The sequence below is a fragment of the Helicoverpa zea genome, chromosome 19, assembly GCF_022581195.2.
Source record: "Helicoverpa zea isolate HzStark_Cry1AcR chromosome 19, ilHelZeax1.1, whole genome shotgun sequence".
NCBI classification, from domain to species: Eukaryota; Metazoa; Arthropoda; class Insecta; order Lepidoptera; family Noctuidae; genus Helicoverpa; species Helicoverpa zea.
Genome location: NC_061470.1, coordinates 6691088 through 6704291, shown reverse-complemented (window position 1 = coordinate 6704291; position 13204 = coordinate 6691088). Strand labels below are relative to the sequence as shown.

The 13204-nt window shown below is 36.3% G+C and overlaps 1 protein-coding gene across 1 annotated transcript; it reads left to right on the top strand.

Moving 5' to 3' along the window:
- Positions 1–279: 279 nt before the first annotated feature.
- Positions 280–12154, top strand: LOC124639444 (cell cycle control protein 50A). The gene is made up of 9 exons (XM_047176805.1): positions 280–441; positions 516–649; positions 1300–1502; positions 3610–3743; positions 4489–4608; positions 5725–5810; positions 6203–6338; positions 6747–6912; positions 9188–12154. Exons 1-9 carry the CDS (start codon positions 387–389, stop codon positions 9231–9233), a joined length of 1080 nt encoding a protein of 359 aa, XP_047032761.1. The 5' UTR covers positions 280–386; the 3' UTR covers positions 9234–12154.
- Positions 12155–13204: the final 1050 nt, after the last annotated feature.

The window sequence follows — 13204 nt, the reverse complement described above, 5'->3', positions numbered from 1 at the left end:
CTTGGCAACACTAATATGACTTTTGACAGTAGATGTTACCATTATGTTATAATTTTAATCACCCCGAGGTAGTGGTAAAATTGTAATTGAATGTAATGAATACCCTCTGAAGTAATGATTTCCTCTTTTTAAATCTTACAATCTATGTTAACACTATACTACGAGAAATTGTATTTTCAAGAAAGAAATAAGTTTTTTTGCAATTTACAATTTAGTAACTTCTAGTTCCTTCAAAATTTGGTTGAAGGAAAATAGCCAAGGGAAATTATGAAATCAGCAATTGCAATACCTCTGAAAGTACAGCGATTTGTGTGTGACTATGATGTGTTCGTAATTCTTATTGTTAGTTTGAGGATTATTTACAAAAAAGCTTGAAATAATACGAGATGGCAACGTCCAGCGAAACTTCCGATCAAAACGTTAAATCCAGGCGTCCTGCTGGTAAGTTTTTGTTTGGCACACCTATTAAATGGCCTTGTGTTATCGATTGGCTTAAACAAGTGTTTTGATTATAGAGTCTGCATTTAAGCAGCAGCGGTTGCCTGCCTGGCAGCCGATCCTGACTGCAGGGACAGTCCTGCCAACGTTTTTCGTGATCGGCATCGCGTTTATACCAGTCGGTATTGGACTGCTCTACTTCTCCGATGAGGTACTGACTTTTATCAAATTAATGTTATATTACTCATCTGCTGACAAGCTTATCCATAGTAGATAGTCACATTGGAAGCCACTTATTGCTAACGGTGAATATGATAGAACAATGATCAACTTTTGTGTTCTGCTAAGGCTAAAGCACTAGGGCCTACTAAATAAATGTATCTTTTATTGACCATTTTGTTGATTCACTTAGCTGTTTTCTCGCAGTTTCACCTGCGTCCCATGGGAACTCCTGCCTGTACTCGGTTAAATATAGCCTATATTGCTCGGGAATAGTCCAATAGTAAAAAAAAAATTATAATTGATTCAGTAGTTTCAGAGCCTTTACACAAACAAGGGAATAGAAATTTATTATACACTAGCTGGTGCCCGCGACTTCGTCTGCGCAGGTTTAGTATTTCGAACAATATGTTTACAAATTGTAGCCTATGTGTTATTCTGATGTATAAGCTATATTATTGTAAAGTTTCATTAAAATCCATTCAGTAGTTTTTGCGTGAAAGAGTAACAAACATCCATACATCCATACATACAAACTTTCGTGTTTATTATATTAGTAGGATAAGTAAAATACAGATAGAAAAATAGACAACATTTACATGACTAAATGTAACAATTAAATAATAAAAACACATCTTCCAGGTGAAGGAACATGTGATAGACTACACAAACTGTTTGAAAGATGGTGAGAACATAACATGCGCGGACTACATCAAACGCACCTCCATGGACCAGTGCATCTGCCGCCTCTCCTTCAACTTGACTGAGGACTTCAAGAATGATGTGTACTTTTACTATGGACTCAGCAACTACTATCAAAATCATCGGCGATATGTTAAGTCTAGGTAATTTTACCGATTGTCATGATTCATGGGTCTACACCAATGTTTCCCAAAGTGGGCGATAACGCCCCCTTGTGGGCGCTGCAGGTCTCAAGGGGGGCGGTAAGAGACCCAGAAAGAAAATAGGGGCATTGTGTAGAGGCCTGGGGGGTGATTTGTAATTTTATTTAGCTAGGAGGCCTCTTAGACAACGACTTGTGAACATCAACTAATATGAATTACAAGATTGCTCAGACTCGGTTCTATATTTCTCTCCACGTAATTCATATATCTGTCCTATTTTACTGAATATAGAAAAAATAAAAATCATGTCAATGTCAATCAGTCGCTCCGTTTCGTAATTAAAGTAGACACAAACAAACAAATAAAAAGGCAACAGACACACTTTCGCATTTCGATAGTTATTAGTACTCGTAGATATCTATCATGTTTTAACAAGTTTTTGTTAAATAACCCGAATTGTGAATTCCTGTATCAGTCGGCTAGTTCAAGTTGTACGACCAGGATGGCACGGGTAGAAGAGACAAGTCACTGAGGGTGCCATTCTAATCTGCAAAGCCTAGGTTCACTTCATTATTCAAATTTTTAACAAAACTACAACAGTGCATGCGCAAACAAGGCATGACGTCGAGGCGGCACTGGAGGGGTGCCAGTCCGGCTGTCACCCCTCTCTTTCTCGTTTATTTATGTTTTTTCCCGGTTTACTTAAATTAATTCCTCAAAGTTATAAAAAAAAACCAGTTTTTTCAACATTTCTGGTTTATTCTGCGCCCTTTGAGTCAGTCAAAAAATTTTGCGCTCGCTGCACTCGCGCCTTTCACTTAACAGTGACTATTTTCTAATTTCTTTAGGTATCATTGCGTCACAAAAATCAAAAAATTTGCAGTGTTTTTTTTCCACACTTGTTGAGGTACTTTTGTGCCCCAAAACTAAACAATTTGCGCGGTTTTTTTAACTTGTTTTGGTACTTTACTCTTCCAAAACTCAAAAATTTCGCGCTCGCTGCGCTCGCGGCTTTTTCACTTGTGACTGGTTTTTATAAAACATGTTTGGGTTCTATTATGTCCCAAAACTCAAAAATTACGGGCTCGCTTCGCTAGCGCTTCAAAAGTTTGCAGTGATCTGTCTCCGGTTTCTTTATGAGGCAAAAAGCAATGCAAAAAGCAAAAGTGCTCAATAGGTAGTCCGCCCCGGGTGCCACCCGATGCTACGCCGCCACTGTAAGAGTCAACTTGAGACCTAAGCGCCGCGGTATGTTACCTACCTGCGCTCAGGTTTCAAGTTGCGGGTTATAGTAAAAGTTTCGTTTAGAACTCTCCGTTATATAGGTCACAATAATTAATTAATTTAATTTGAAGTTATAGTGGTTTTTAAATAGGTGAAAAAATGGGGGGCGCTAAAAAAAATATTTATTCTCAAAGTGGGCAGTAGACAAAATAAGTTTGGGAACCACTGGTCTACACGGTGCTTGTAGCTGAAACAAGTCACTAGACCCAGGCTTTCTTAAAATACATGTAACCTGGGAATGTGCCTCAACATGCGCAAGCTACTTGCACTGTGTACATGCACCCTTATACCAATTTATTATTTGATCTCAATTAACTGTTACAAATAGCTGTTAACCTGTCAACCCCAAACAATTAATATTAAGTCTTAGCATCTCTGCTTCTTCCATATCTACCTATTTGATGTCATCTCTTAATTTATAGTCTGCAGCTTTATTACTTTTACACAATCTAGTCTTAGAGAAGAAATTAGCATCAGTGCAGGGCATTACAGTCAAGAATTGTGCATTCACTGTGCACTCTTCACTACATAGTATAAAACAAAGTTGCTTTTTCTGTCCCTGTCTCACTTTGTACACTTAAATCTTCAAAACTAAGCAACCGATTTTCATGACATACTCTTGACATACTTTCCAATTCATGTGTGCAAACAGCAAAACCATTAGAGATGAAATTTAGAATAACTGTATATTTTTCTTTTACAATACTTATTAAGAAACTATAAGAAATTTAAATAAAAACATTATATACAGATTCTATTCAATTCATATTAGTATTTAATAATAATTCACATATTATACTATTGTTCATATTCATGTTTGCAGGGATGACAGTCAGCTCCTGGGCCGTCTCTCACTGACGCCGTCATCAGATTGTGAACCATTTGCTTATGCTATTGAAGACGGCAAGTCCAAGCCCGTGGCACCCTGTGGAGCTATTGCCAACTCTTTGTTCAACGGTACGAACTTGCAACTTTTCACAGATTATTGTATAATTATTATTGTTGTAACCCATAATGCGCTAGCCCTACTTGCATTAGGCCACTTTTTTCTGTCGAAGTAAACTTCTTCCTTGACTAAATTGAGAAATTTGACCTTGTCAGCAAATTATTACACAAATCATTCAACTATATTAGACCAATAGATGTTTGTTGCATAATTGAAAGGGCCTGAAACAGGGAGTAATCCATTACGCCAAAGAGATGAGATGGTTTGCAATCCACCACCGCGACAAGCATTGCTTAAGCTTGTGATTGTTGAAACTCTGCTGGGGCAGGATTCTGCGAAGTTAATAATGTCAAAATTGAATCGCAATAGCAGTTTTAACCTTAGCGGGCATTCTGCTACTAATATGAGACCAATCGTATTCCAATGACATTCGATTGGTTTGCGATTGGTCTGCTATTTGGTCTATACGGTAGAATCAAATTGCAATCGTAAATAATTTGCAGACAATATGATTCATTATTGAATCACAGAAACAGGTAAAAACGTTTATTTAAAAGAAAAAACAGCGGAATGCCACATACGTTTCAATCGTAATTGAGTCGTGATTGGATCTCAGTCGGATGTGAATCGTATGTCGCTTAAGAAAAATTAGTAATCGCGCCCCTCATGTTACTTAGCCACGAGTTCCTAAATGGAATTATGTAAATCCAGTTACTTACAAAGAAGACACATTTCAGACTGTCTACTTTTCCTCAGATACTCTGACGGTGCGGTCTCAGGAAGTGAGCAAGGATGTGCCGGTACTCCGCACTGGCATCGCTTGGGCTTCCGATAAAGAAATCAAGTTCAGAAACCCAGAGGGAGACCTTCGTGTTGGTAAGTTCATGCGAAACTATATTTTTGCTTTGTGAACGTTTCTAAGCGGTTTTGGCCCGACTCGGGAATTGAACCCGAGACCCCATACACAACTACGCTATGCGACTACTAGAGCAACGAGACAGTTTCTAAAGACCATTTCACGAAAGAAGTCGGCGCTAGTGTCTATGTGTACATACATACAAAAATATATAGTTCCACAATTTTGCGCGGGACTTCTTTCGTGAAATGGACTTTACAGTATGATCTTGACAAGTATGAAGACTGCCCGATTGGTCTGTTTAAGACTCATGTTGCAATCCTGTGCTATTGTGTAAGCGACGACGAACCTAGTTCCAACTGAAGATATGACGATACAACTAAGTTGAGCCACATGTGGTCTCATACGCATTACATACAACAATTATTTTTATCCTGTTTTCGTTTATTTATGTTATCCTGTAAGTTTCCTGATTATATACGATAACATGAGTTTATCAGCAGTTTGCATGAAATTTTTGGCCAAAATGCAATAAGCAATTTTTTTGCAAAATATGATATGATTGGTATAGATTTCCATACTATACCAATCATACCTTCTTATCTTATATATGTCGCAGGGATATGATAAAAACGGGGATTTGATCAAATCACGGAGGATGTTAAAATAACAACACGATTTTATCTTTTCCCTGAACAAATCTAGTGAATTGAACAAATCCCTAAATTGGTTTAAAAAATCTGATCCAACAGACAAACTGTTGTATACAGTTTTGTTGGACATTTTGTACCTTTTAGAATATATAATGTACCTTGTAATAAGCAATAAATAAAATAATAAAATAAAATAAATTCGTTAGTCTGACTAAAATTCGAGAATGGCTGGACCGATTTAGCTTTTTTTGGTCTTAAAATGTTTGTAGAGGTCCAGGGAAGGTTTAAACGATACGAAGTTCGCGGGATCAGCTAGTATTTTGATATACATTGTACATTTTGGAACACTACAATACAATGAAGAACTTATAACTATGAACAAGGAAATATCTATTAAATAATTTTGTACGCAGGGTCCGCTAATTCTTCTATAAGTGTACACATAATCCATTATGAACTAAAGTCATCCGTATTATGTTTCAGCGTTCGCAAATTTCACGAAGCCGGTGAACTGGCGCCTCAACGTGTGGGAGTTGGATCTCAATGACACTGAAAACAACGGCTTTCAGGTAATTACAAGAACAAGTAATAAGAACCAAGTGTGATTTATATTATTTTGGAATTACCTTTGTCAGGTCATCTGCCCCATTTTCATAGAAATTTCCCAACTATGTTGAGCTCTGCTCCCAGCTGTTTAAATGGCGGCTGGGATCCATCAAAGCGTATGAAAGCTATCCTGTTTTAATGATAAAACAAAGGTTTTTCTAACCTACAGACAGACGTGTGTTGCTGGGGAGTTTGTTGTGCCACTTCTTCTTCCCAGAAAAAACACATAGGAAGGGGTGCCGTTTTGGCGGCTGTCTCTTGTTTTTTGACGTTCAAAAAGTGCTGTTTTGCAGCCAAATTTGAATGAACGATTTTTGATTTTAATTTTAAACTACATTTGTTCATTCTCTTTCAGAATGAAGACCTGATAGTATGGATGCGTACGGCCGCTCTGCCGACCTTCCGCAAGCTGTACCGACGCGTCGACCACACCAAGGAGGGCTTCATGAACGGACTGCTGAAGGGTCCCTATGTCCTCACTGTTGAATACAGTAAGTTTGTTGAACATATCCATGTCATCTTCCCTGTCCCATGAGTCATATGTGATAAAAACCTATGGCTGTGTCTTGTAATCATTATTCTGAGGTCAATAACATTTTAATATCATAATTGTTGAGCAAGGAAATCATGAATGAAGTCTTGGTCCTTCTCAGGTTCTTCATCGTAGCTTAAATCGTATTAAAAAAAAGAAGCTCCTATTTATGGTAACTGTGTAAGAAATTTTATTTCCCCACTATTTTATGAATGTTATAATACATATAAACCTTCCTCTTTAATCTCCATCTATTAAAAAAAACCGCATGAAAATCGGTTGCTTAGTTTTGAAGATTTAAACGACTTAGTTTTATACTATGTAGTGATAAAATATTCCAGATGTTAATAAAATAATTGTTCCGCAGACTATCCGGTGACAGACTTCGACGGCACGAAATCCTTCATAATTTCTACTACGTCGCTCCTAGGCGGCAAGAACCCTTTCCTAGGCGTCGCCTATGTAGTGGTCGGCACTCTATGTCTCTTACTAGGCATTGTGCTACTCGTCATACATGTCAAGTGCTCTAAGAGGTATGTGTGCTTAACTCAGCCACTGAAAAAAATTGCCGAAATAGGCAGATATCATCCCCGTAGAGCGAAAGTCACTAAGTCCGAAAAAGTCGAAAATGAGTTTATCAATGTCATCAAGATAACATTGATATCATATAAATTAATGATAATTTTCGACTTTTTCGGACTTAGTGACTTTTCGCTCTAAGGGGGCGATATACTCCATTTGAAGGAGGCACTTTACTAAAGGTAAACAATCTTGATAGGACTCTTTACACGAAAATATTATAAAGTAAACAACTGCTTGAAATAATGCTACAAGTAATTGAGATATTGTTATTCCTGATTTAATATATTTATTTATACAAAAAAGTCACATCCCTATTGTTTATATTTAGTTCAGTGCTTACTCAAATGGAGTATAGAGTTTGACAGATGAAAACACCAAATAAAAGATAAAGTTATCGGCACGAATCTTGAGCTCTGACCTACATCTGCGCAGAAGTGATTTATTAGCAAAGAACCAATCCCGAGTGACGGCTACGAAGCGATGCACTGCCTGCCAATCACCGCTTTATCCCGCCCCCACGCCTCACTTCGTACCACAAAAGGGACCCAATAAATTACTCCTGCGCAGGTGAAGGTCAGAGCTCAAGATCCGATAACTATAATAAACTAAAATAAAAATCTAGCTCGGTGGATCTATCTATAGTACTTGGGCTTTTGCACGGCTCGCGTCAAATAACTTTGCCTCTGCGAAGTTGTCTACTAGTGTTTGTGGCATCAATGAATGACTTCAGTGGGGATTTGTTTGTCGTGAGCTGTAACAACCAATAAGACAGCTTTTGAAATAAGATGCTTTGCATGATCTCACTAACAACCCAAAATATATAGGAATAGAGACAATGTTATTCATAAAGAAATAAACAATATGGTCAACATTTTCCCGCGTGCATTTACAAACAATTGAATTGATTGATGTCCTCCTAGCCGATTATCGGCTACGGCGGCTGTTCTCATGTAAGGAGATTTGCCAACTGCGCAGGACATATTATAGTGAACAAGCATTTGCGCAGATACAGGTGCACTCGCTGTTCCTTCACTCTCTGCTCCCGATGGGACGGCAATCCGACACTTACGACATTTACGTGCTAATTGAATATGAGTTCTCTATTCCTAAATATTGTTGCTAACATGACTATACTTGCATGTACCATCAGACACACAATCCCTCCCATGACCCATTCCTACTACGCGCCCCGGGAGCCGCCAACACAGGCGCCCATGTCCTCGTAAGTCCTTTATTTTTATATTTTTGTTCATTTCTTTCTTACAACCTTAGTTTGAACTTTTGAAGTAGAATATGGCTTGTCGATGTTGCCAGATAACAAAAAAATACAGGGGAAATGGTAAATAAACCATTAATTTTTTGTCACCTTTGTAAAAAAGAGACTAGAGAATTCCGTGCTTTTTCTCCTTTTATAAAATAAAATGCTGTTTAGTTTGTTGAAGTCCTTCTGAACACATCACAGCAGTCATATTTCCTTTGAGTTTAATATAAATCGAATAATAGATAAGCTTAAGCTTAAAAACACAATTGTGTCTTTGCATTCATATTTATAACATAGTGCTGTGCAATAAACATATCGATAAATTGCACGACTTTTTAACAGAACAAAGAGAAAGTTCAAATAACATAAAAATTAACAAATTCTTATAGTGCAATATGGAGACAGTATTCTGAAGAGGTCGCTATGATGGGTACTTCACAAGAACACACTAAAGTGTATGTACCTCTACTGAAATGTACTGTAGTTCACCGTTTTCATCAGTTATCCTAGATTCCTTTCCCTCCCTATTACCTAAACACTAAAGACTTGTCATTCATAATTTTTTTATAACTATATAGTTATTTGTGTAAAGATCGATCTCTCAATAAGATGAAGATTTTTGTGAAAAATGAATAGTATAGTGCAACATGCAAACTGAAATATTTCTATCAATTATTTGAATTAATTTCATTTGATGATATTGATATATCGGTCTAATACATACACAGTAGATATAGTTCATTAGCATAACCCCGACTTTGCACTAGAAAGCTTGCTTCCGTAAGAGTTTTAAGAAATTACTATCGCTTATAGTAATTACCCCATGTAAAAGCCCTCCATAAGTCGCTTCTTACGGAAGGGTTTTACATTGTAAAATCGTAAGTCGATTACATAAGCAAAAAATTAATATGTAACTTTGAACCTTATGTGTATTTCAATCAGGTTGATATTATGTTCCTTTACAGTACAACGGAGATGATAAACGTGAACCCCCGCACTCCGTACTCCTAAGCTGTGACGTCATGAGAGGTGAATACACTTTTTAGTTTTTGAGATTATATTTTGTTGTTAAAAACCAAATAAACGGCACTAATACTGTGGAATTAATTATTGTTTGGCAAGAACATCAAGTTGCTATAATCACCTTTTTCATAATACATCTGTTTACTTTGAAAATTTAGGGTAATCAGATGTATTATGTTATTCACTACGTTAGTGAACCTAGGCCTGGTTGGTCGGTTAGTCGGTAAACCATCAAATGTTCCGCCGATCTTAATGATGGTCTCCAAGATCCTAGAGACCAAGAATCACCAGACTTCCAATTTTATCGAGAAATTGATGCGATGCTCGATTTACTTCACCACCGTGGCAAAAATTAGACGAAAACTTCCAATAAGTACTTAAAGCCGTCATTTAACACACTTACCGAAAAAAATATCGATATATCGATTTTTATCGATGCAACTTGCCTAACAAAATGTTTAGTAGAATGTGATAGAGTTGTGTTTTAATTTAATTGTGATAAATCATTGTTATTATAGCGTTGTATAGCTCGTGTTAGCTGAAATGACGCGCCGCAGTAGGTTCAACATTTTCAGTGCACGGTGGACTTAAAATGCGTCCATTACAGCTTAGACAAGCTATATATTATGTTTATTAATGTTAATTTTATTTACAAAAATGTTAATCTTTTTGTAGTAACTTACTAAATGACATGATGTAGAGATGTTATTTCAAAATGTTTTACTAACATTTTCATATCAACGTGAAACACTTTAAAGGAAACATGACCTATGTATTTAAAATTTTAAACGTTTTCCTCTGATCATATGAAATTTATATTGATATTATTATTTTCTTTAATAACACATATAAACATCGATATATATGTATCAAGTTGTCGCTATCTATGTAAGCATGTACTAGGGCTTATCATCGGACCGTATGTGCATAGGTCGCGATATAAATTATATTGCTATCGACGTCTTTCTAATGCGATTTCATTGAAATTAAACCGATAACGATACGTCATCGGCTTTATTTGCATATTTCTTTACATAAATAAACTTGGGATTTTGTAATACAATTATGGATATAATGAATACTTGAGACGAAAATCGGATCTCTAAAAGTATAATGAAAAATAAAATATTCCAAAATGTTTTAGGTAAATGTTAATGTAGGAAATATTCATTGTATTAAGAATTAATATAAAACTGATCTATATGATATTCAGCGAAAATATGAGCCAATGGTAATGTTTTTATTTATGAATGTTGTATCCATTGTGCCAATCGCTCTCCATACTCAAAGGGCTGATCTTCAATCATCAGTTAACATATTTTTTACACCAAAAACTTTCATAAAATCGAATATTCTTCAAATTAAAGTTATCTGATCATTGAAAATTCAGCCCTGAGGCTAAATTCGTGTAATAATCTTCTTACTGTCGTTAAATGTGATTTAACAATAAATAATCATTTGAGCAATAAGGCAAGTGAAAACTTGCAATTGGTATATTTTTGAAGCAGTGCATTTTGGGAAATTAAAATCATTATTTTTTATTGATTATAATCAATCAGAAAGATTAATCAAATTTCAATATTATGCACTTAAATATTCGCCAAATACGATTGATTATAATTATTTTTTGTCCATTTACGTCAGTAAGAATACATATTTGACACAGCACAGTTGCAGGTAAAACCTATGACTTCAATGTTAGTAGAGGAATTCTAAAGAATGTACTAACTTATTAGTTTATTGAAAAGTGCCTTTGTATCAAATAATTAGAAGCTTTTGTATCTCGTTGTCGCTACTTTATAGTTTTAATATTTTCTCACTAATAAGTATTATTCTATTTATTGTAAGGTTAACTTGCCGCTACGGAAATGTTATGTATGTTTGAATATAAACGGCACGGAACTGCTCCGACCCAGCTATTAACTTTTTTTAACGACGTCAAAAATCATCAAATGACCCCTCCCGCCATAGGTTAGGGAGCGGCAGGGAGTATCAGACTCTTACTGACTAAAAACCATCGTGTTCCGTCGTAGGCTTATGTACCAGGGCCGCGGTAACTATCCCGCAGCCCCGGCAGGACCCAGCTATTAACTTGTGATTTGAATTTGACCCTTAAATGGCGTCTCAGCGAGCTTGCAGCTACTGGCAGATAGCTCCGCCGTGCCTTGCCGTTCATGTGTACCGTCACCGTTTAGAGTTAACGTTACAAAGTTATAAGACGCCTTATTTGTTGATTATTTGACAAAACATTATCTGAGTAAAGTAATATAATTTTCTTGATAACATAACATTTGCGTAGCCGCAACAATCAATAATGAAACATTCGAATTATTGATAACACTGATACACGCCTCTTTATAATTAATGGTTTTTATCGATTCTGACAATCTGGGGTAAACACTGCTTGTGCACTCGGCATTTACACAAATATCTTCTAAAGAACTAGAATAACCGATATTGTTGTAACTTGGGCTTACCTACTAAATTCACCGACAAGGTAAACGTCAGTTTCCCAACACTTTTGACTATGTTCTTTTATGTTCCTATGAAATTTAATTGAAACTCGGTTGTTTTTAGAACAAACGGACGTTTATGTTGTCGGTGAAATTAGGCCTAGAAGTCGATAATGAGGGAATGCCCCTATGTATCTTATACCTAGGTACTTTGCGTGAAAAAAGAATGTTCACGTGTTGAAAATATGAAATACTTAAAGAGATCTAAGCCAAGTGGTGTGTACCTCTTTCTTTCTATGCTTGTATAATTAACATTGCATTTAATTCTATTTAATTGTATTCTATTCACTTCTTTTGTAAGTATATTAAGTATTAGCAGTACCTATCTTTGTATGAAAGCACGAAATGTTTATTGTGAACGTAGAGGTTTAGTTGAATAAATGTTTAAAAAATCAAGTTTTTTTTAATGTTCGTAACCCAAGACCTATTGACGAAATTGCAAATTATTTATTCGATTATACACATAGTTATGAATATTTGTTTATTTCTCGAACTTTTTATTTGACTTATTGTCGCTTATTCTGACCTTTTATGTCTGATTTACTTTTTTTGTCAAAAAACAGACTAATTTATGGATTATAGGCGACTGGTGTGACGTTCACACCCGCTAATTAGATTAATTCGATAATTTGAGTATCAGAAATGTTACACGTTTGTATATCGTAATCATTATCAATCCACGCGCTTAACACCAATCAAGAGTATTATTATTTGCATTGGTATTAATCTATTATAATTATGATAAACATTAAACTGTGATAAGAGGCAAATTAATTGGATGAAGTTATGTTCATGTTCCTCTAAGCACATTGAATAGCGAATGGCTTATTCTAAAGTCCCCACGATCAGTCAGGCAGTGAAATATGGCTAGTTTATAACGGTTCTGAAGTTAAAATCTAGTTAACTATGGAACTCTAAAACAGAAGTACATAATTAAACAATAAATCTCAAGAAAAACAGACGATAAAATAAATGCCATAAACTTTGTCTTTGACCTAATCATTAAACAGTTTGATTAGCACGCAAGATGTCTGAGGTAATGTAGGCTAGGCGTAGGCTGTAACTACTTGATACCTACTACCTCATGAATGAAGAAAACAAATTATGTAAGTATACTTATAGGTAAGTATCGTCACGTGAAAGTAGATAAGTACACCTAAGGTGATCTTCACACTGCCCCGCATCACGCTGCATCTTGCGTGTCAACGCACCTACGCGCGTTCCTGTGGGAGTGCAGATCTGCATCATCGTGCGGGTTTTTTGCGCACTCACGCGCGTAGGTGCGTTTTGTAGATTCACGCATGGCGGCTCTCATCGAGTTCCATTTTCAAATATACACGTCACGCCCATTCAAAATCACGCGCGGCACTGCGGGATTCAGTGTGCCATACCTTGCGTCTCGCCCCGCACCTACGCGCGCGGGATGCGTGTTTCTCCGCGTGTATG